Here is a 22,544-nt window from a genome sequence, read left to right on the forward strand (position 1 = left end):
ATGTTGTAGAAGTTAGTTTAAAATGTAATAATATTTTAAAAGCATTTCAAAAATCTTGCCGATGTTTCTAAATTTCTGTTTATCCATTTAAACAATGATAATCTTCTAAACGTGTGATTCTTCTCTTCCCAGTGAGCTGTAATGCAGATTCAGACTGATAACACGTATGTTCAGAGCTGATTCTTTTAGTCTTTATAACAGATTAATTTAAACAAACTGATTGTTGTGTTAAACCAGTGAGAATGAGCCAATAGTCTTTCTCCTTCATCACAGGCAATTCAAACTGCAAGCTAGAACTCACAACTTAGCTCAAGTGTCATTTCTTTTGCCACTGCACTGTAAATACAGTAGCACTGCAGGAAACACTGTCAAAAGTAGTTTAGTGCAGCATTCATCCACATACAGATAACCTAGCATAAATGGAGCTCATAAAAATAATTCAGTTTCAATATTGTTTTTAAAAAATGGACCCGATTTTTGATTCCAACCATACATCAGCCCCTCACCTCTGCTGATTTTCTAATAGCTAGTGATCTCATTCGGCACTGTCAGATGGTGCGGATGACATTTGGATCTTCAAAGCTCATTTAACACCGAAAGTTGCATACTGTTTCCTCCGAAATTACCCCCTAGCACTTTTTCAAGGAATTCTGATTATTTTGCACTTGAATGCATTGATTTGTTTCTTTGTGTAATATTTCCCCTCTGTCAGAAGCTTTCTCGTAGTACTATTTGTCAAAAATAACAATGCACTCCCAGGCAAAAAAACGCCTCAAATATTGGAAACCAGAGTCCCCTGAGGCATTTTAATAAGTAGTGTTGTCCTCCTTTGTGTTTTTTTCAAACTTTTTGCTTTTTGCTTTTTGGAACACATAATAAATTGCTTTTATTTTTAGGAGAGCCATAAAAGTGTTCCGGATGTGTTTCTGTTGTTTTCGATTATTTTTCTCTACCTTCTTAATCAAGACTTTTAAGCTGCTTTTAAAATGAAAATTGTCATTCTTTACTCACCCCCATGTTCTTCCAAACATTTTTTTTTTTTTTTTTGTTCTGTGGAACACAAAAACAGAAATGTAACATTTTGACTAGTGTACAGGGCCGTCGATTTGCACCATAAAAGTGACCCATAAATCTTGTGCGCTAGTCTCCTGAAGCCATATGATTCAGAAGACATAAAAATGAAGTCATTATTTATTGATAATCTTCTCCAGTGAGCTGTTAACCGCTTTGGCTGAGTCACTAAGTCAGATTTGTAAAAGAATGATTCCGATCATTTTTGTGATCTGGATCAATGAATTAATTCAAAAGAGTGATTCATTCACAAATCTAACATGGCTACCTTTCTCATGACCTCTCATGTGGGTTTGAAATGACTTGAGGGTGTGTACACAATGATATTTTCTGTTGCTAGATTGAATTTTGTGTTCCTTTGAACCTGAGGCAGCATATTGGATGTTAGTTGTTTTTTATTTAAGCGTGTAAGAGTACACACTGCACTTGTTAGAACGCACCACCAGAATGATTGAAGAAACCAGAGCAGACCTTCAAGCGGTCTCTGCGCGGTTCATGAATCGTTTTTTTTGTTTTTTTCCTAAAGACAGACTTCAGTCAAGGGAGTCCATCAAGAGAAAGCTCTTTGAAAGATGGCCTGACACGGGCGGCAATCAAAGCATCTGAGAGGAAATTGCACCAGCGATGGCATCTTACTTTGTTGGCATGGCAGGGGAATGAAATATATCAATCTAATTTCAATTTGAACCCAGAAAAGTTTCAACTGGAGCCCCTCCGCCCACTCCCAAACTCCTGTAGCTTAATCGTCCCTGCTCTGCCGTCTCTGGTCCTGCCCCGGATCTCCACTAATTGCTGTATTTTTCTCCCCTTGTAACTCTTGAGAAGCAAGTCTGGAGATGTGGAGAGGGGGGAAAAATGGGGTCGGTTTTTGATGGCAGATCTTAAAAGGTGATGAAAGTTGAAAGTAACATTATTGCCAGAGGGGGAAAAGTCTCAGCATATCTTTCTTTTTCTTTTTCCATCTTGACGGTTTGAATTTTGCATGACCACTAAAGGTCTGGAGGTCTAACGATTCTTGAGGTTGCTCTATTTATATTCAGGCAGCAAGCGCTACCCCTAGGTTGTTTCAAAATGGCCGGGTGCCGCACGCCACAGTGGCAGACGGGTTTCTCTCTGGCATTGATCTTAGCAGAGAGTAATGATTTCTCATGATTACAGACAGGCTGGTCACAAAGGGGAAAGAAAAATGCATTATTCCTCGTGCAGATTGCAATGTCCTTTTTTGAAAATTTCAAGTGTAATCACAACACTCTGGAAAAAGCATTATTTGCTGTATTATAATTTCCTATTTTTAAAAAAAAAGCTGCCTGGTGAAATGAAATGCTTTATCTATTATAGATTGCCAGAGGATGGCACATGAAGTGGCTCTGTTGAAATATTTACCTCTTCTGTAAAGCGAATCTTTACGTGCACCCCGTCAGGCCTCAGACGGCAGGCTTTTTGTATTTTTTTTTTTCTCCCTGGGTTAAGGTTATTACACGGGCCGCTCTCAAAGAGCACGTAAATTTCCATGCAATTCATTGGCTTTCTTCAAGCTCCCAGCAGGACTGATGTTTTATGAAATATGTGAATAAGCCTTGCCATGTTTTTATTTCCTGAAAAGCTTTTTCTGTTCATTCATCTGTTCTGTAACACTTTGGCCCTTCAGGACATATTTGCAATTCTGTTAAGTTATCTCTCACTTTTCTCTGCGGTGGATGTTTTTGAAACTGACACACCTATTAACACCATTCATTCTCCAACACATTAAAACAGCTCTCTATATGCATACATATAGCTCAATATACACTGCTCAAAAAAATTAAAGGAACACTTTGAAAACACATCAGCTCTCAATGGGGAAAAATATAATGCTGGATATCTATACTGATATGGATTGGGTAATGTATTAGGAATGAAAGGATGCGACATCGTTTGATAGAAATGAAAATTATCAACCTAGAGAGGGCTGAATTCAAAGACACCCCGGAAATCAAAGTGAAAAAATGATGCAGCAAGCTAGTCCATTTTGCTGAAATTTCATTGCAGCAACTCAAAAGGGTACTCAGTAGTTTGTATGGCCCCCATGTGCTTGTATGCGTGCCTGACAACGTCGAGGCATGCTCCTAATGAGACGACGGATGGTGTACTGGGGTATTTCCTCCCAGATCTGGACCAGGGCTTCACTGTGCTCCTGGACGGTCTGAGGTGCAACCTGGCGTCGACGGATGGACCGAAACACAATGTCCCAAAGGTGTTCTATTGGATTTAGGTCAGGCGAGCGTGGGGGCCATTCAATGGTATCAATACCTTCATCCTCCAGGAACTGCCTGCATACTCTTTTTTGGTCAAAGACATTCACACCATGCAGTGGCCTGCTGGAGGTCATTTTGTAGGGATCTAGCAGTGCTCATCCTGTTCCTCCTTGCACAAAGTAGCAGATACCGATCCTACTGATGGGTTAAGGACCTTCTACGGCCCTGCCCAACTCTCCTAGAGTAACTGCATCCTGTATAACAATATAACTACATCATATTGATGTGCCATCCTGGAGGAGTTGGACTGCCTGTGCAGCCTCTGTAGGGTCCAGTTATCGCCTTATGCTACCCGTAGTGACACTGACCCTAGCCAAATGTGGAACTAGTGAAAAACAGTCCGAAAAGATAAGTAGGGAAAAAAATGTCAGTGGCCTCCACCTGTGAATGAATGAATGAAGCATTTATACAGCGCTTTTATTGTGTATTACTATACACCCAAAGCGCTTTACAATCATGTGGGGAGCCTCTCCTCAACCACCACCAGTGTGCAGCATCCACTTGGATGATGCAACGGCAGCCACAGGACAACGGCGCCAGTGCGCTCACCACACACCAGCTACAGGTGGAGAGGAGAGAGAGTCATAGAGCTAATCAAGTGGATGGGGATTATTAGGAGGCCATGATTGATAAGGGCCAGTGGCGGGACTTTGGCCAGGACACCGGGGTTACACCCCTACTCTTTACGATGAGTATCATGGGATTTTTAATGACCACAGAGAGTCAGGACCTCGGTTTAACGTCTCATCCGAAAGACGGTGCTCATTTGTCAGTATAGTGTCCCCGTCACTATACTAGGGCGTTAGGGTGAGCACCCCCTGCTGGTCTCACTAACACCTCTACCAACAGCTACCTAGTTTTCCCAGGAGGTCTCCCATCCAGGTACTGACCAGGCTCAGCCCTGCTTAGCTTCCATGGGCAACCGGTCTTGGGCTGCAGGGTGATATGGCTGTGGTGAAACCATTCCTGTTTTGGGGGTCATCTCATTGTTGCCCATTTAGTGCACCTGTTGTTAATTTCATTAACACCAAAGCAGGTGAAACTGATTAACAACCCCCTCTGCTACTTAACCGAGCAGATCAATATCCCAGGAGTTTAATTGACTTGATGCTATACTCTGATTAAAAAGTGTTCCTTTAATTTTTTTGAGCAGTGTATATCCCTGTGATTGCCATCAATAAGATTTCAAAATTAAATAGACAGTTATTTTAAATTGTAATTATATTTCACAATATTGCACTTTCTACTTTGTTTTTGATCCAATAAATGTAGCATTGCTGAGCATAAGTGACTTCTTGATATTAGACATGTATGTAGACCGAAGCATTTCAAATGGTCAAACAGTTCTTGTTAAAAAGATACGACAATTGGTGGAGACAAATGACTGTCTTTATGAGTTAGTCAGTTGAAATATTCAGTCAACTGTTTTCATTCAACAACACAGTTCAGGAACAATACAGTTGGCTTTATTTATGAGTGAGCCACTGAAGCATTGACACAATCAGTTTGTTAAAAACCTTGATGTATCCAGGTGCTAAACTATCTGTCTGTGTGTAAATACTGTATATATTAAGGATGTTTAATATGCAAATTGTGAGGCTAAATCAGAAGAGAGTGAGTGTTCATTAAAATTAATGGTACCATCTGCAATCCACCAGCAATTTTACACCCTCTAATGTGCTTCTAATATGGCCAAACGTATGTGAACACCCAAACACCATGCCTATAAGTGCACATAATCCATATACGTTTGTGCTGAACCTATATAACGTATATAACTTCAAAATATGCTTTTCAACCATTATTCCTATACATATTATGGCCTTTTATGTGATTCTCACAAAACTTAATCCAACGATAATCCAATAGTTGTATTTGCTGCTCTTATTCATAAAGAGAATAAAAAAATCTGCTTTTATACCCCAGCGAATATGTTCAAGCACACAATGATTCTCCTAATATAGCTCACAACTCATATAATGATTAATGTGGTCCAGATAACAGGAGAAAGCCTATGTTAACCTTGAGAATTAGAGGGTAAACCCTTGAAATCTGGCCCCATTCACTGCACTTTACAGATACCCTGTTCACTACACGACCTTCACCTGAGATATTTAGTCTTAGAAGACATTTAAGGCTTATCAAACTACTTGGCTGCATTGCACGTACTATTGATATGCCATATACAGGGCTTCTGTATATAGCACGCATATATTGCAATATTTGTGGTACTGTATTAAGAGCTGAAAAGCAGTGCACAGCTGGAATCTGAACAAGTTTGTCACAGATGCTATCTGTGCAATCCTTCACGGCACCACTGCCTTTTATTGATTCGCTGGTGTTGGATGTCTGAATGTCCAGTGCCACAGTTCAATTTGAACCACATTAGAGGGTGTAAAATCGCTGATGGGTTGCAGATGGTCCCATTGATTTTAATGGAGACTCAACTCTCCTCTGATTTAACCACACAATTTGCATATTAAACATCATTAATGTGTATTTAGAAAATTATGCCTGGAGTTTATCAACCTTTCAGCTATTTACTAGATGTTTACTGTCGACGTTTGAAACTGAAAATTAGTTTGAAATGACTTGAAATGATGGCATTCGTCTGGATCATAAAGATTGAACCATTTATTAGCCATCATTTATACCTCGTATTAATGTTCCAGCTTCAATGATTTGATCAGAAACTGAAAAACACTTAAATCAGGGTAACTGGGATATTTTGTGTCACAGTTTAAAATCTTCATCACAGTTAGTCAACTGTAACATCCTAAAAATCTGTTTGCACTGAAAAATATTTATACAATACATTTCAAATGTTTTGGGAGTTTGTAGGATTTTTAGTTTTTGTTTTTTGAAAGTCTCTTATGCTCAACAAGGCTAAATTTATTTGCTAAAAATACAGTAAAAACAGTAATATTGTGAAATATTATTAGAACTGTTGCTTATTTTAATATATTTAAATATATTTTAAAATATATTTTTTTCCTGTGATGGCAAAGCTGAATTTCAGCAGTCATTACTCCAGTCTTCAATGTCACATGATCCTTCAGAAATCTTTCAGAATTCTTATTTGGTGTTCAAGAAAAATGTCTTACTATTAATGTTGAAAACAGATGTGCTGCTTAATATTTTTGTGGAAACTGTTATACGTTTTTTTTTTTTTTCAGGATTCTTTGATTATAGAAAGTTCAAAACCACAGCACTTATTTTTATTTATTTATTTTTTTGTATCAATGTAAATGTGTTTACAGTAACTTTTGATCAATTTAATGGATCCTTACTGAATTAATGTATATGTTTCTTTTAAAAACCAATTACATACTGACATAAATGATGTATGTAGTCATGAAATGAAAGACCTTCCCCTACGACATAATCCGATCACAAGTGGTCACAGGAGACACGTTTGAGAAGCATGTTAGATTGGCTGACCAGTGTAATTAGATCACCCGTGACTGATGGTAATACCTGGTGTAAACTAGGCTGAAATTAAACTGCAGATTTGTTTAGAACAGTTTGAATTGGAAGAAAAAGGAGCATTTGAATGATGACACTGCAGAGCCTGACAAACTTGAACCATGAAGCAAAGCGGAATAAGCACGTATGAGCCTGAATGAAGGAATCCTTTTTTTTCAGACGTGCGAGTTTTCCCATCTGTGGACCTCCTTACTTCAAAGTGTGTTATCTGCACAGGCCCAGCCCGGATTAAGGGCTGACTTGATTAGGTGTGAAATGGCTCTTTGGCCTCCGAGAGCCCGGCCCTTTGAAGTGTCAGTGTATTTTCTGGACAGTATTGTGTGTTTGGATCAATTTACACTCTCACAGTGAAAGACAATGGCACAAGAATGGCTGACTTTACTCTGCCTGGAAGTACAGCTCGGATGCCAGGAACTTTTTATTCTGTGGCTTACACTATATGGAGTGTCATGACCCCCTATGGGTTTAAAAGTTATTTGTGGCCATCTTAATTTTGTGCCACTGCGGCATTTTTAGTTGGGGACAGTGAAACTCTGAGATTGTGGGATATAACATATTTAAATCCTATGGTAATTTTATAGAATTAATTGATATCTGTCACATTTGAGTAAATGTTAAGTGAATTTAAATGAGTAAAATTTCATTTTGTTGGGTTGAACAGGTTTTGTCAGCTCAGTTGGTAGATCAGATCTTTTCATATTTTTTTGGCACATTTTATCTCCCTATTTTCGTGTTGTATGGCAATTTTTGCCAAAAAAAATATTCAGCATCTCAAAATATGCCAACTAATACCACCCCAAAAATCACAGATGTTGTTTTCTAACCAAACCCATGTGATTTCCAACATCTGCTCAAACCAAAGTATTGAATTGATTTAAAAAATTGCTCTTTGTGTTTAGTTAGTTGTGGAATTGTGATGAAAGACATCAAAGTAGTATGATTTCCTTCTTTTAATTTTTTTTATTTAGTTTGAACAGATTTTGTCAGCTCAGCCGGTAGATCATACCTGAGATTATAGGTTCTATTACATGACAAAATGTGTAATTTGGAAGCACAGTTGCTTTGGGGAAAAAAAAGCATCTGCCAAATACATAAATGTGATGTCACTTCCAAATGGCAATTTATTAAAAAAAATAAGTCTCAAACTGGTTTTTGGATAATACAAGCAACATCAGTTTTTGTTTAGATTAAATATGAGTTGGTTTGGACAATATTCTAAACTTCATAATTTGCCTTTTTCCCACTTCAAAATTTATTTTGCACAACTTGTGGTTCTGTTCATGTTTTTCGGCATATATTCTCTCCGTTTTCATGTTTCAGCAGCCTGAACCAATGGCACCCCAAAAAAATCAAAGACTTGTTACTAATGTTAATGCTGTTGTTTTTCTACCAAAAACCATGTGATTTCCAACATCTTGTCATGGGATGTGGTTGTAGAAATCAGGTGCACAACAAAGGAGTAGACGAAAAAGAGACTTTAATAAACATCAACGCACTATTCCATTGAAAGACATTAAACCAAGACAAAGAAGAAGACGAAACTGAAGGCTTATAAGGACTAGGAAACAAAGGAGCAAACGAGAACAGGAAATACTAAATAAGGGCAAAACGACAAAACTAAACAGAAACAGACACGTGACACATCTTCTCAAACCAAAGTAGTAACATGATTTAAAATTCACCCTTTATGTCCACTTAGTGGTGAAATGGTGATGAAAGAAAACTAAGTAGTATGGTTTCTATCCTTTAAAAATGTGAATTCAATATTTAATTCATTATATTAACTTTATATGATGTGGACACGAAAATATATTGTAGAATAGGAATGACCCTAAGACAGTAAAATGATTTTTCTAAGTTAAACCAAAAAAAAAAAAAAAAGAAAAGCTCCTCCTCTTCTCCTCTCACTCTCTTTCTTTTGAAGGACATTTTCCATTGCATGTCTCAAAAGAAAATTCAGATATCTGACTCAAACAGCCGTGTCATGCTTTGCAGTACATTTTTTTCACTGGCTGTGTTTCAGTTTGATCATTTGTGTCTAAAGAGACTGCAGCGTAGGTCAAAACCTGACTTTAGCAAAAGGTATCTGAGAGCTTTTCCTGAGTCTTTTCTTCATTATGTACTGCAGATGCGTTGCCAGAACACGATGCGTCAAAGTGAACATTCTCAATCATGCGGCAACAGCCCTGATCTCATGAGCAACAGTGACACAGTTGGCACACGGCGCGAGCTAGCAGATTGATAATAACCTGAGCAGCCAATCAGAAGTGAGCGTCGGGTGTTTAAGTACAGCTTGGCTCTGATCGGGTTAGTGATGTTTGTTAGCGAGTTTATCAGTGTTGACAGGATTACATGGCTGTGATTTGTGGAGGTAAGAAGCGTGGTCCTTCACAGGTGGCGTAGATCATTTAAGAGCCTGTTCATTCCATGTGCTTAAACTTCATGACATGATGGGTAATCCAACCGGCTTAACTGTTTGACCTTAAGCCGCTGAGTGAGGATCAGGGTCACCAGCGACCTGTGACACAGATTGGATGCAAATAAGAAAGCCTATGCTGTATGCCGTTTAAAGAGTACTGATAATACCCACATATTTTTATGGTTCCCAAAAACCAGGCTGCTTCTTGAGTCTGATTCACCATCAGTAATCAAGGTAACATAAGTCATAATTAAAGGGATAGTTCACCAGAAAAATCTAAATTGTAATTTACTCACTGTCAAGTTGTTTTGAGGAAAAAAAAAAAATACTGTGGAAGTCAATGGCTATAGGCAACTGTTTGGTTACCCACATTCTTCAAAATATCTTTATATAGTCATTAGAGTATTAGTAGACTGTCTGCTTAAGATCTGTAAACACTTTATTTTGATGATTTCTCATCAGACATTCTTACTAACCCTACAACTAACCTAACAATCTACTAATACTCTTATGAGAGTTGGCTGACATGTTGCAAAGTTAGGAGTTAAGAGTATAGTTAGGAGAATGTCTAATATATAATAGGAGAATATATAATATGATATAATATAATTGTTACATTTCCTTATATATTTTTACCATTTTAAGAATTTAAATAAAATAAAGTAAAATAATATATATATATATATATATATATCAAAATACATCTAAAAAAACTTCATATTTTCTTGCATTTTGCAATATTAATTTGTATTTGAAGGCTTAGACATATATACTATATTTCCTTGAACTGCACTATTTACAATATCCTATTTAGCATGTATTTTGGTTGTTTTGGCCAGAAAAATGCTTATAATTTTGCTGTATAGTATTATATGTCAGCAGAAGACTTAGAATATCATGCTCTAGTTATATTATGCATGCATGCATCCATCCATCCATGCATCCATCCTTCCTTCCTTCCTTCCTTCTATCCATCCTTCCTTCCTTCCTTTTGTAGCTTTGTTTTTGTGTTCCATAGAAAAAAAACAATAACAATATACAATTCTTGGAATGACAAGAATGAGAAAATGATGACACTTTTTGTTTTTACAAAGCATTTCCCAGCAACTTAACAAACTGAAGCAATTATTAAAAACAAGGATCAGACTCGGTCTGCGATGCAAAATGCCAGACTACACAAGTAGATTTCAAGATTAGTCTTAATTAAATACTGAGAGTATCAGTAAGAACATGTCTGAAATCCACCCCTTCAATTTGTTTAATCATGTCTTTTGTGGTACATGATGTAATGCTACATTTTGTTTGTCTTTTTATGCTTTTTTTATTTTTTTTCAGGACTATGTTAGCCAGGCGGTATATCTGCTTTGATAAAGAATGAATTGGTTGTTCAATATAGACACTGTGTGATCTGTCTGAAAATAACAGTGCGGCTGGTTCCATTCGTGATGTTTTCTCTGTAATTTGGAGAGCTGGTGTTGGTGAGAAGCAGAGAAGGAAAGGGTCACCACTCAGAATGTGACCTGCTCTCGCTCTGACGTCAGCTCAAATGACTTTGTGTCAGACACTTGCAAGCCTTTTATAGAGAAGTGTCTCAAAGATGCTGTGCATTTCACTTGGCTTTCGGTTAGTGCAAAGTCATTTTTACGGTAAATTCTAGTTATGCAATAGATGTCATGGGCCATTTTAACTCTGCATGACTCCAGAAAGAGACAGAATATGCACCGTAAACTGAAGAAAAAACAGGGATTTTTATCATTCATCCTGTTACGCCTATTTGTGTTAATATTGGTACTGGTTTGCTCCTTGAAGTATATTTTGTAATATTATTTTGCCATTGAAAGTTTTGCCATTGCAATTTGAAGTGTGACTTAAGTGTCCAAGTACTTTTAAGACTCTAAGAATTAAATACATTTAAAGAAAAATAAATTGTGAATCAAAATTTAGGCACTGATATGATTGATTATCTAATATGAATGATATCTATATATTGTATTGATCCTGCGTTACAGAGTATAATTCAGTAATTTGTTAAATAATGTAATATTATTAATGCATCTTTATTTGTGAATTGTGTGTCCAAATACTCTAAGAATTATTCTGTGACTCAGAATGTACAGTAGCTGCTGACATGACTGATGATATTATCACTAATATTACCATATTCATTGATTTAATTACTCAGCTGCTCTTTTTTGCAATGGCTTTTAACTATTTAGTCCTCTTTGAAAGAGTCCAAAATACTTCATACTTCAACAGTATATCTTGTTTTATCATTTAAAATCTCCCTAGTGAAAAATAAATATACTAAAATGCATTGGAAGTACATTTGTTTCACACTAAGTATACTACAAACACATTTACATATTTATGTACTTAATAAAAATACCCTGCAATTTTACTTTTAGTATACTAAACTGGTATACTTAAGTTCTGATAAATTGGAACAACTAATTTTGTACTTAATGCACTTTAATTGTGTGGAAGTAGTGCTGAAGTCCAACTAAATGTATACTGAAGTATATTTAATTGTGCTGAAGTGAAACTGTTGCAAATATACTTTTGGTACACTTGAAATATTTTTCATTTAAAGACTGATATTATTCAAAGATCTTACAATCCTCATCGATAGTGACATTAAAACACATTTTAGGCTTAAGAAATGTGCATTGTGCACAAGCAGTAGGCCTACTCCAAATAAAGTTTAATTGTTATTTTTACATCAGCGATATGTCAGTAAATATGTTAATAGATTTGAACTATACTTAGTATGAAATAAATATATTTGAAATATATTACTTTTTTACTAACAAACATATTTTTGTGAAATGTATTTCTTAAAAAATCATAATGCAATAATTTGTAGTGTAATGTATTATAATATAATTTAAAGCATTTTGAAGTGTAAATTAAATGTCCAAATCCTTTTTGGACTACTCTTAAGATTAAATAAATTTAAGGAATACCAATAAATTGTCAATGAAAATCCTTGCGTTGATATGACTGATAGTATTATCACTAATACGACCATATTAATTGCTTAAATTATTTAGCCATTCTGATCATCTCTGTCATGCAATGTACCGTCAACATCAGTTTTTAGTTTTGGATCAATATGGGAGACAATGTCGCTGTAGTAGAAAGCGGACACATCTGTGGCGCTCTGAGCGCTCTCAATCACCGCCTCTGACCCTCCGCCAGTGCAACCAGAGGTGTAGATGCCACAAGTTTATACCTCCGTTGATTGACAGCCCTCGGGGAGACCATTGTCAAATCCTCCACCTCTTTGCCCTGTGTGTGGTCAGACTCTGTTTTCTGTCAGAGTGACTGGAGGAGGCCGTGTTTTTTGGCACTGAATGTCTTCTCTTGTTCCAGCCCAGCAGATTGTTACCAGCGATCTGTTGTGCAACTGCTGGCTGCGGGAGGGGTCTCAATGGGGAATATGAGAGAACAACATGATTTGATTTCAGTTTTTTTTTTGCAGCAGGGTTGTTTTCTCTGCTCTCAGCAATATGAAACCAAACCTGCCAGTACCTAGCGACTCTCCGGTGAAAAACAGCCCACACTGCTGCAGCATTTATAGCTCACAAATGTTCCACTACAAGCTCAAAGAGGCTATTTACCTAAAGGAGTGACATTATTCTTATATTTTGCAACATGTGCGGTTAATAGATGTGAAACATATCTTTGAAGTTTAGGATATTTTTAACTACAGGTTTTGTCTGCTGTTCAAATAAAAGGTCATTGATTTCTTTCAGAAGTCTGTTTTTGCTGTCACTTGGATTGGATATTAAAGATCTGCTTCTGCATGCTAAGTATTTTAATGCGTTTCATTTAGGCAGCTAAATTATACATGGTCCATGTTCTTTATGTGTTTTATTATGTGTTGATGTTTGCTTTCTGAAATCACTACACTTTTTACAAGCCAAATCAATAGAGTCGTGTTTTTTTGTTGTTGTACTTTATCAATCCAGAATGAATAAATTAAAATAAAATAATAATACAATAATAATAAACAATACAATACTTATTATTTTTAATAAAATAATAATAATAATAATAATAATAATTATTATTATTATTATATTGATCTTGCAGCCTCCTATTATTATTATTATAAATATATATTATATAAAATATCTGTAGCAGTTAGAAAATTGGGGTGTTGCAATTTTATTCACTACAATATTTGTTGTCCACAACAATTTTATATTAAAATTTCAAACCTGTGTTTTTTGCATTGTGATTTATTTTACTGGTTTCATTTTGTATGAAAGCGTATAATAGGTGTTTTAATAGCAGGTTTTACTGTGGCAAATTACTCCATATACTGTGACAACATGCCCCACTGTTAAATAAATTGTATCTCTTAGAATGACAGTGGAAACGTGCAGTTATGTCTTATCTGGCCTGTTGATTATCCTGTGAACAATTAGTTCTCACTTCCAACCAACATAGCAAAACAATGAAAAATGAGGTAGATTACAAAGGATATCTCTTGAGAAATTACAGAGGTCATTACCTGCACTCCAAAAGATAAATCAGCTTTTATAGAACCGTTGTTAGACCAATAAACTCGCACTTCTTTTCCTCTTCTTTAGAATTAAACCTAGCCTTCGGCTGCAAAACGGTGAAATAAATTCGTAATCTAATTCACTCGAGGGAGCCAAAACACTCCATCATTTCTGAATATTCAACACAATTCTCATTTTCCTTTTAATCTTTCACACACTCCTTCTCTTACATTGACTGCAAATGAAATACTTCAGCTAATATGAGGGAGGTTCAGCCTTTGAGAACAATTATTAATTTTTACCAGCTCGCTAGAGGTGTTTCAAAACTCCCCCGGGCCTCACTGTGTGCCGTCTGCCGTAGTGCCGCAAATCAAAGCGTAGATAATTAAGAGATAACGAGACGATTCTTAAGGCTGCTTTCCTTCTGAGCGAGCGACTCAAGTGAACTGTCTTAAGAAGGGAAGATTGTCTGGCTCGTTCTCTGTCTGAATTGCGCTCGTGCGAGTCTGTGGAAATTATGAAAGTGAAGAACATCTCGTCTACTGTGGAACAAGGTCATCCATCTGTGTTAGTGCTTCAGACAAAGTGCGCGACCGTTTGCGGCCCGATGCAGCGACCTGGAGCTGAGCCTCATCTGCGTCGAAGGACTCACGTCTGCTGCCGTGTGCTCTGCTGCCATTGGAGATTCATTGTAACAGGAGAAATTGCTTTTGGGACACATCAGCTGGAGTGTGGCTCTGGAATTAGGCTAACAGGAATAGATGCACAGAAGAACACAACAGCAGAAACAGAACACAGTGGTTCCCTTCTGTTTATGACATCATGATGAAAATAATATCGATTTACATTCTTACTAGGGCTGTCAATCATTTCATTACATGATCTGTCAGTTAAATTACAAATAACCAGTGTGCTGAGAAAAGTGCACAAATTAAAAATTTGAAAAACATTTTTGGCAGATAAGTAAATAAGTGAAGAAACATTAAATTTCTTTACTAAATTAATGTTTACATCCATCCATATATATATATATATATATATATATATATATATATATGTGTGTGTGTGTGTATATTAGGGACGTGCATCTCCATAACTGATGCGATACGCATCTCAATGCATAGCCAACGATACGATACATTGAAGATACATATGAAGCAGCTAGCGATGCAATGCGATTCGATTCACCACTGTTACGATGCAGTGCGATTCGATGCAATTGAAAAATATGATCGCTTTTATTTCTTTGGTTCAGACAGACAGCAAATCATAAATTAACTTATGTGTCTTCTGACTTCTAACGCCTCGAGGCCTGTTTCATAAAACAAGTTTACCAAATAGGCCAGGCTCATTTCAGTTAGTCTGACTCACTGTCAAATGATTTGGTTACATAAAGCAAATTTAACAAAGATCAACCTCAGTCACTGTGGCTACGCTGGAAAGCTAACCTGGTTCAGGGCAGGCAAACTGTCAGGCTAAGCTGAGCTCACTGACCAATAGGAATGCAATGATATTACCACTGACTCTCTCACATACTAGCCTTTCTCTCTGGTTTTATAACAGCTGTACCTTTTATAGTTAGAACAGATAGCATTTGAACATTACTGCTCTTTAAAGCATTAACAATCACTAACCTAAAAGTTAAAATCACTAAATTAAAACTACATTTTAACTGCTGCAAGAAACACACATTAACTCATCTAAGCTTAGTAATTAGGACTGTATTAGCTTACATTTGATTTACCCATTACAATAGTCCCTTTACAGATACTGCTATCATAAAATGCATATTTGACTCAGAATTATTGCGCTCCGTCTGTTTAGCGCGCAGCAGCGCTCGCCCACTCCTGACAGCAAAATAGATATATTTGCATGACTTTCTAACATTTACAGATGAAAAATATACTCGTGACATGTCAGTTATGCACTGAGGAAAACAAAATGTCTGAAATGCATTAAACAGCACATATATATTCGCTGTTTGCCGTGGTGTATCGATTTGATCCATGATCGACATTAAGGGCTGTTTAAGAATAAGTGTGCACAAATTAGTTAGATTGTGTGAATTTACATTGACGTTTATAACTGCTTTAGCCCCGATTGATTTGTTAGGTTATTTCAAGTCAGGTTTTGGACTTTAATCCCACGTGGTGTTCTTGTGATTCGTCATATTCACGCGCAGCGGTGATGAGAGAACGCGCTCGAGAAACAGTTTCTAGAGGAAAATCAATCTACATATAAAATATTGGTCACAGATTATTGGTCACTTTCTAAACAATAAAAGTGTAGCGCAACCACTAGTAATTATATATAAATAAATCGTTTTTTACTGATGCAAATATGTTAGAAACGATGCATCGCGATACGAATGCCAACTTGTATCCGATGCACACTTTTTAAACCGATTCATCGCATCGTTAACTTTTTTTGCCGATGCACCGAGAGAATCAGGGAATCTTCCCATCCCTAATATATATGTGTATGTGTATATATATATATATATATATATATATATATATATATATATATATATATATGTATGTATGTATGTATACACACACACACACACACATATGTATATATACAGTATATAGTTATATAGTATATATATGTATATATAGATTATAAAATACACTAAGAGTTTATTATCACATTTAAATTATTATTATTATTATATATTTAATCATATGTAATGATATACAATGTTAATATTTAATTTTACATATCAGAGTAGTTTTAGGGACAGTTTTACTAACATCTTTTAGAGTTAAAATTGTACTGTTAGGTTTTACTAAAGACACACAGCGAAGAATTAGCGCTGAAAAATTGTGGACAGTTTTTTTTACGCCTGACCTTATTGAATATGCATTTGTAGGAGTTTCCCTTTTAGGCGCAAAATTTATAGGAGGAGAGTATTCAAATGAATCACGCAACGAGGTTTACTAACGTTTGCGCCTTTATTTAACACCAAAATAAAGCATGTCTTAAGCTATTTTGCGCTTGAAATCACTGCAATTATTGTTACTAGGAGGAGGCACGCAGAAAACAGAGAGCACGTGGTAGAAGGGAGAGGATTTTTTCCACACATATTTAGAAATCAAGAAGAACACATTGTCCAAACATATCGTTTGCCAAGCCATGTTATTTTTAATTTGCTTCAGGAAATAGAAGACAACTTGGAACCCCCAACTGGGAGTCACGCAATATCAGCTCTATCAAAACTTCTTGCACACCTTCATTTTTTTTTGTCCTCCAGTTCTTTTCAATGTGCTGTGGCTTCTTTATTTCTTATTCTTTATTTGCGACTACGCTAATTTGCGCTGCGCTTGGTAGATTGTGTTGGTCATTATGGAAATGAGATGTTGCGTCTGTGTTCTTTAATTCGCGCGTAATTTATATATAAATTTTGATTTCAATTTTAAGTTATTTTAGCAAATCAAAATAAGCTAAATAAAAATTAGAAATGTTGCCTTGACAACTAGTTAAAATAAAAGATTATTCTGTTTTATTTTACTTTTTTAAGTAACAAAAATGTTTATATATAATAAAAATGTTTATATTTGTTTATATATATATATATATATATATATATATATGTTTCATTAAATTATAACATTATATATAGCTAGTATCATATACATGTATTTAGCATAAATGTGTATTACTTCTGTCTTTGACTTACAGCATCATAAATTGATTTTATGTCATAGTTATTTTACTGTTTACAGGTTTGATTGTGACGTCTCACACTATATAGTCTGACATCCTGCTCCAATATGTCCTACACAAAAATAAATGTGTAAAATTTATATCGCTAATCATTATTTGCATATATTTAGTGCATCAAATGTTTTTAATCAGCTATTCAGCTGTGCAGTGACACAACAGGCCCGAAGCCATCAGTCGCCCCCAGTATCCCCTCTCTGAACCCTAGGAATGCCCTAAGATGTGCCCACCTGAAATATGCATCTGATTTTCCACTAGCTAAACGGCGCCTCGCTTGAAGTCTGCTCATGCTGCGCCAGTGGGAATATTCAAAGCAGCACTTATGAAATATTTATCGGAACACGAAAATTTCCCTGTATTTTAATTACCTGTTTTATACTCGAGGTACAATAAAGATTAAGTGAGCCCACTGCTGAAAGGTGACGCAGCGTTCATTTACAGAGATTATGGTGAATAATTAAAATCTTTTTGGTTGCTCTGCGGATTGGAAGAGAAACCAATGAAAGGATTTATTCAGAGTCAAGCCACATCCATTAATTTTGAATGCGGCCCAAAGCACCTGCACAGAGTGTTGGCATGTTTTATTGAGAGAGCGGCTGTGTTTTCCAAGATCACATGCCCGGGAGGTCCCACTCAAAGGTCTTCTCTGCAGAATCTATATGTTGTGTGTCATCACACACAAAGCCCCTTAGCTAAACATAAACTCCTCTAACAAGGAAAAAGCACCTTCAGTATATTCAGGACTGAAACTCCTACGCGAGTATGTGAATTCATGTGTTTCTAGCGACACAAACATGATTTTCACATGTGGCAGCAATTGATAGTGCATAGTACGTGTTGCATTCTTAGACAACGTTCAGAGGTCAGGAAAATGATTCATTACATATTTATGTATTGTGATATTTTTTAGTTAAAAAATTAAAAATGATAAAATATTTCAAAATAATTCATACATACATTATATGTGTGTGTGTGTGTGTGTGTGTAGATAGATATAAAACATATCAATGTTATTTTATCATTAATTTACTATTATACTGTTGTTTTGTTAATGTTTTGAACTGTTTTTTTATAATTTTTACATTTTCTGTTTTCATTTTTCATTTTAAAGTTTTAGTCATTTTCATTAGTTTTTTTTATTGTCTATAGTTTTAAAATTACATTAAATGAAAGGGTTAGTAGAACTATCCCTTTAAATTAAATTAAATAGGTTCATATTTTTAATCAGTTTTTATTTTCATATTTTTTATTTTCATTTTTATTTTCATTTCATTTTTAGTAGTTTTATTGTGCATTAGTTATTTTTAATGTATATGTGCATATGAGCACAATTAACAGCTGAGCCCAAGCCTCCGTTACTAATTTGAAAATGTCACATTTTAGAACTAGTAACGAAGGAACGTTGAGTTGCTTCATTAAAAGCTTATTGTATATGTGTATTAAAAGCAGTGTATTATGTGGAGTAAAGTATTATGAGAGTATTTATTTTTTGTAATTTCGTTTTTAGTAGTTTTATTGTGCATTTGTCATTTTTAGCAAATATATATTAAATTAAATTCTATATTACAATATATAATATTGAATCAAAAAATCCTTTAGAAATATAATTGATAAAATTGATAAAAGTCATAGAGGTTTGGAATGACATGAGGGTGAGAATTTTGACATAAAAGTGAACTATTCCTAACATCCTGACGAAATATTCATACTAAGGATGTATTCACACCTGTCTTGTTTGGTTCGATTGAATCCAACTCTAGTTCGTTTATATATGTGGATCTTTTGGGCAGGTGTGAATACAGCAATCCAATCGCACTCGGGTGCGCACCAAACAATCGTACCAAGACCCAACTAAAAAGGTGGTCTCGGTCCACTTCCAAATGAACTCTGGTATGGTTGAATGGATGAACCAATGAATGGATGACCTTAAGCACACGTGTTGTTTTGTTTACAATTTCTGGTTAACTTGCAAAAAGAGCAGTGTGAAAGCGAACCGCACCAAACCAAAAACAAAAATCAACATTGTATTTGGTCCGGACCAAAGCAAGTGAACTAGTGGACTTTCCTGGTGTGAATACACCTAAGTAACATTTACATACCTGCTTAAATTCTATTTTAAACAAACACATTGACATCACCGTCATCTCATAAATGGGTAGATTGTTGTAATATTTCTAACTGAGGTCGGAAAGGTGGTTTTCCTTGAGTGTTGAGTTCTTCCCGACTTGTTTAGGTGAGGGTGTTCCTCTGGGAACTGTCCCTGGAGGCATGTGTGTTTTCGTCTTGGCAGGCACTGGTGAGCATGTGAGAAGGGCGCTGTGCTTGGCTCATTTACATTGATGGCAAGACTTCTCCTTTGCTGGCATTTTCAACAGCCATTGATCCACTGCCTGCTTGATTAATCTTCTATAAAGGGATCAGGAGTCAATTAGTGTCTGAATTTCACTTTGAATTCCACGTGTGCGTCACCTTTCCCTTGAGGACCCCGACCCCTCTACATGCGTCCTCTGTACCACACTCCTGAAATATCCATCTCCAGTCAATTTACATGTTTCCCCTTCATTCCTCTCAGAGTAAAGAATACATCTGCATACCAAAGACAAAGGATGTACCTGCAGGAAAGAGACACGTGTGTTAGCTGCCTAGAGACTGAATCAGGTTTCACTAGGATTCATTAGCTTCCTGTTTTTAAATAAAAGCGAGCAGAGTGTTGACATAAGATATGACAAGATAGTGCTGTGCTTGCCTGTCTGGTAATGGTCATAGGTCTAACTTTATGTTCCAAAACCTAGGGAGCTGCTTACCTAGAGAGTATTTTAAGTTAACAATTCCAGAATGCCCTTTGTCAAGCACAGAAATGTAAAGTAGAAGTATATTTGTATTTCAAAATTGAAAGTTAACTTAAAAATTAAACGCCAAGATCATGGGTTGGCAACGCCAAGATCATGGGTTCGATTCCCAGGGAAAGCAAGAGCTGATAAAATGTAAAAACTGTAACTTGAATGCAATGTAAGTCGCTTTGGATAAAAGCGTCTGCTAAATGCATAAATGTAAATGTAAATGTAAAAATTATGGATGGATGGTGCGTAAAATTCTGAGTTGATTTTTTTCATGTTATTACTAATAACTAATAAATAGCTGATATTAAAATTATATACTGTTTTGTCAAAATAGATTAAAAGTAAAATACTAAAAGCTAAAATCACTAAGTGTTTCAAGTGAATTTAGAAATTACAACATTATAATATACTGTTTGAAAATGCATATTAATTTAAATTTTTAGTATAATTAAATTAATGTTTTGTAAAGATTCATTTTATGTGAGTGTTAGACAATGGTGATTCTAAGTGTAATGTAAAGGTAAAAATAAAAAAATGAACATTATATATACATATATATTATCATATGGCTGATAATATATATCATGCATCTCTCATTGAAGCGGTTTAGTCCGAAGGATGAGAGTTATCCCTGCTGATAGATGTTGGTACTTTACCATTCTGAGGGCAAAATTATTCAGGGAAGGTGATAGTTTGCGTTAAAGCGGTGTCTATAATAATCATACATTTTCCTTACACCTATCACCTCTGCATGAATATTATATTGATAACAGTATGTTTAAATGTACAACAATGACTTTTTTTTAAACTTTTTTCAGGTGATTCAACGCAGAGAAGATGGCTCTGTTAACTTTTTCCGTGACTGGGAAGCTTATCGTGAAGGATTTGGCAAGATAACAGGAGAGCATTGGCTTGGTAAGCCTTCCGTGCCACTATCTGTAACGCAATCTGTCTGGAAAATGCTTTAGTAATATTAATGTCACTAAGAGATATATAGAACATTTCCAAACAGTTTTTTCCCTCATTTCTGAGGTGTTAAAAATGTTTAAAATAATGTTTAGTTGCATGCAGCTGTAAAATCCATTTCTGCATGTTAAACAATTTACATCATATATAGTGTATAATAAGTACTATATGTTATGTGATAATCACTATACAAACAGATAGTTTGGTTCATAATATTTTATCAAACAGTTTCCGTTGAAGGAGCAAAACTAACCAGAATAGCTGATCATGTTGTGTCTGAAATGTAAGTAACTTTATATAACTTCTTGTTTATAGAACTGTTGTATAAAAGTGCACACGCAACCGTGAATCACAGTTTCACACTTTTTGGTTTTGAATGGCTTTAATGTCTTTAAAAGCAAGCTGAGGAGTTATTCTACTTCTGTCGTGACACACACACACACACACACACACACACAAACACGCTTATCATGTTTGTCACTCTTTTATATATGACTGTTTTTCCGACAACTGTAAGGAACACGGGCGAGTTCAGTTATTGCCACGGTGAGCTGCCAGCGCGGACAAAATGCCAAGCTGTGTGTCCAAAGCCGAGCGTAGCAGATGGCTGTGGGTGGACAGGGAGCAGAGCTTTATAAAGAGACTGAATGTAGCGAGGAAACTCATCATAGCGTCCACTGATCAAGCATTGGAAATTTTTTGCTTCTATCCAATACTGGAATTACAGATTAGTGCTTGTTGATTCAGCTCACAGTTTAAGGCAGTAGTTTATTAAAATTTAAAGTGCTGTCATTAGTTACTCAACTTTGTTATTCCAAACCTGTATTCTGCTGTTTTTCCATGAAGAACTAAATTAAATTAAATTAAATTAAATTAAATTAAATTAAATTAAATTAAATTAAATTAAATTAAATTAAATTAAATTAAATTAAATTAAATTAAATTAAATTAAATTAAATTAAATTAAATTAAAAGATAAAATAAAATAAAATAAAATAAAATAAAATAAAATAAAATAAAATAAAATAAAATAAAATAAAATAAAAATATTACATTAAATATAAATTAAACTAAAATAAAATAAAAGCGATTTCAGTATGCATTGTGACAAGGTCAGAGAAATGTGAAGTATAACTATATTTGTATTTCATTCAAAATTGAAAGGTAACTTTTTAAAATGATGGCCAATACAGATAAGCTAATTGGATAATACATTTTTATGGTATGACGG

General features: G+C 35.4%; 1 protein-coding gene across 2 annotated transcripts in view; it reads left to right on the forward strand.

Annotated features, from left to right (window-relative positions):
- Window positions 1-22,544, forward strand: part of fibcd1a (fibrinogen C domain containing 1a) — a 105,620-nt gene that overhangs the window by 46,427 nt on the left and 36,649 nt on the right. For both annotated transcript variants that reach the window (XM_058783746.1, XM_058783747.1), the window contains one exon: window positions 21,166-21,262. In XM_058783746.1, the coding sequence (XP_058639729.1) occupies window positions 21,166-21,262 (97 nt within the window). The remainder of the gene's footprint in view (window positions 1-21,165; window positions 21,263-22,544) is intronic.

The sequence above is a fragment of the Onychostoma macrolepis genome, chromosome 08 (assembly GCF_012432095.1).
Source record: "Onychostoma macrolepis isolate SWU-2019 chromosome 08, ASM1243209v1, whole genome shotgun sequence".
Lineage (NCBI taxonomy): Eukaryota > Metazoa > Chordata > Actinopteri > Cypriniformes > Cyprinidae > Onychostoma > Onychostoma macrolepis.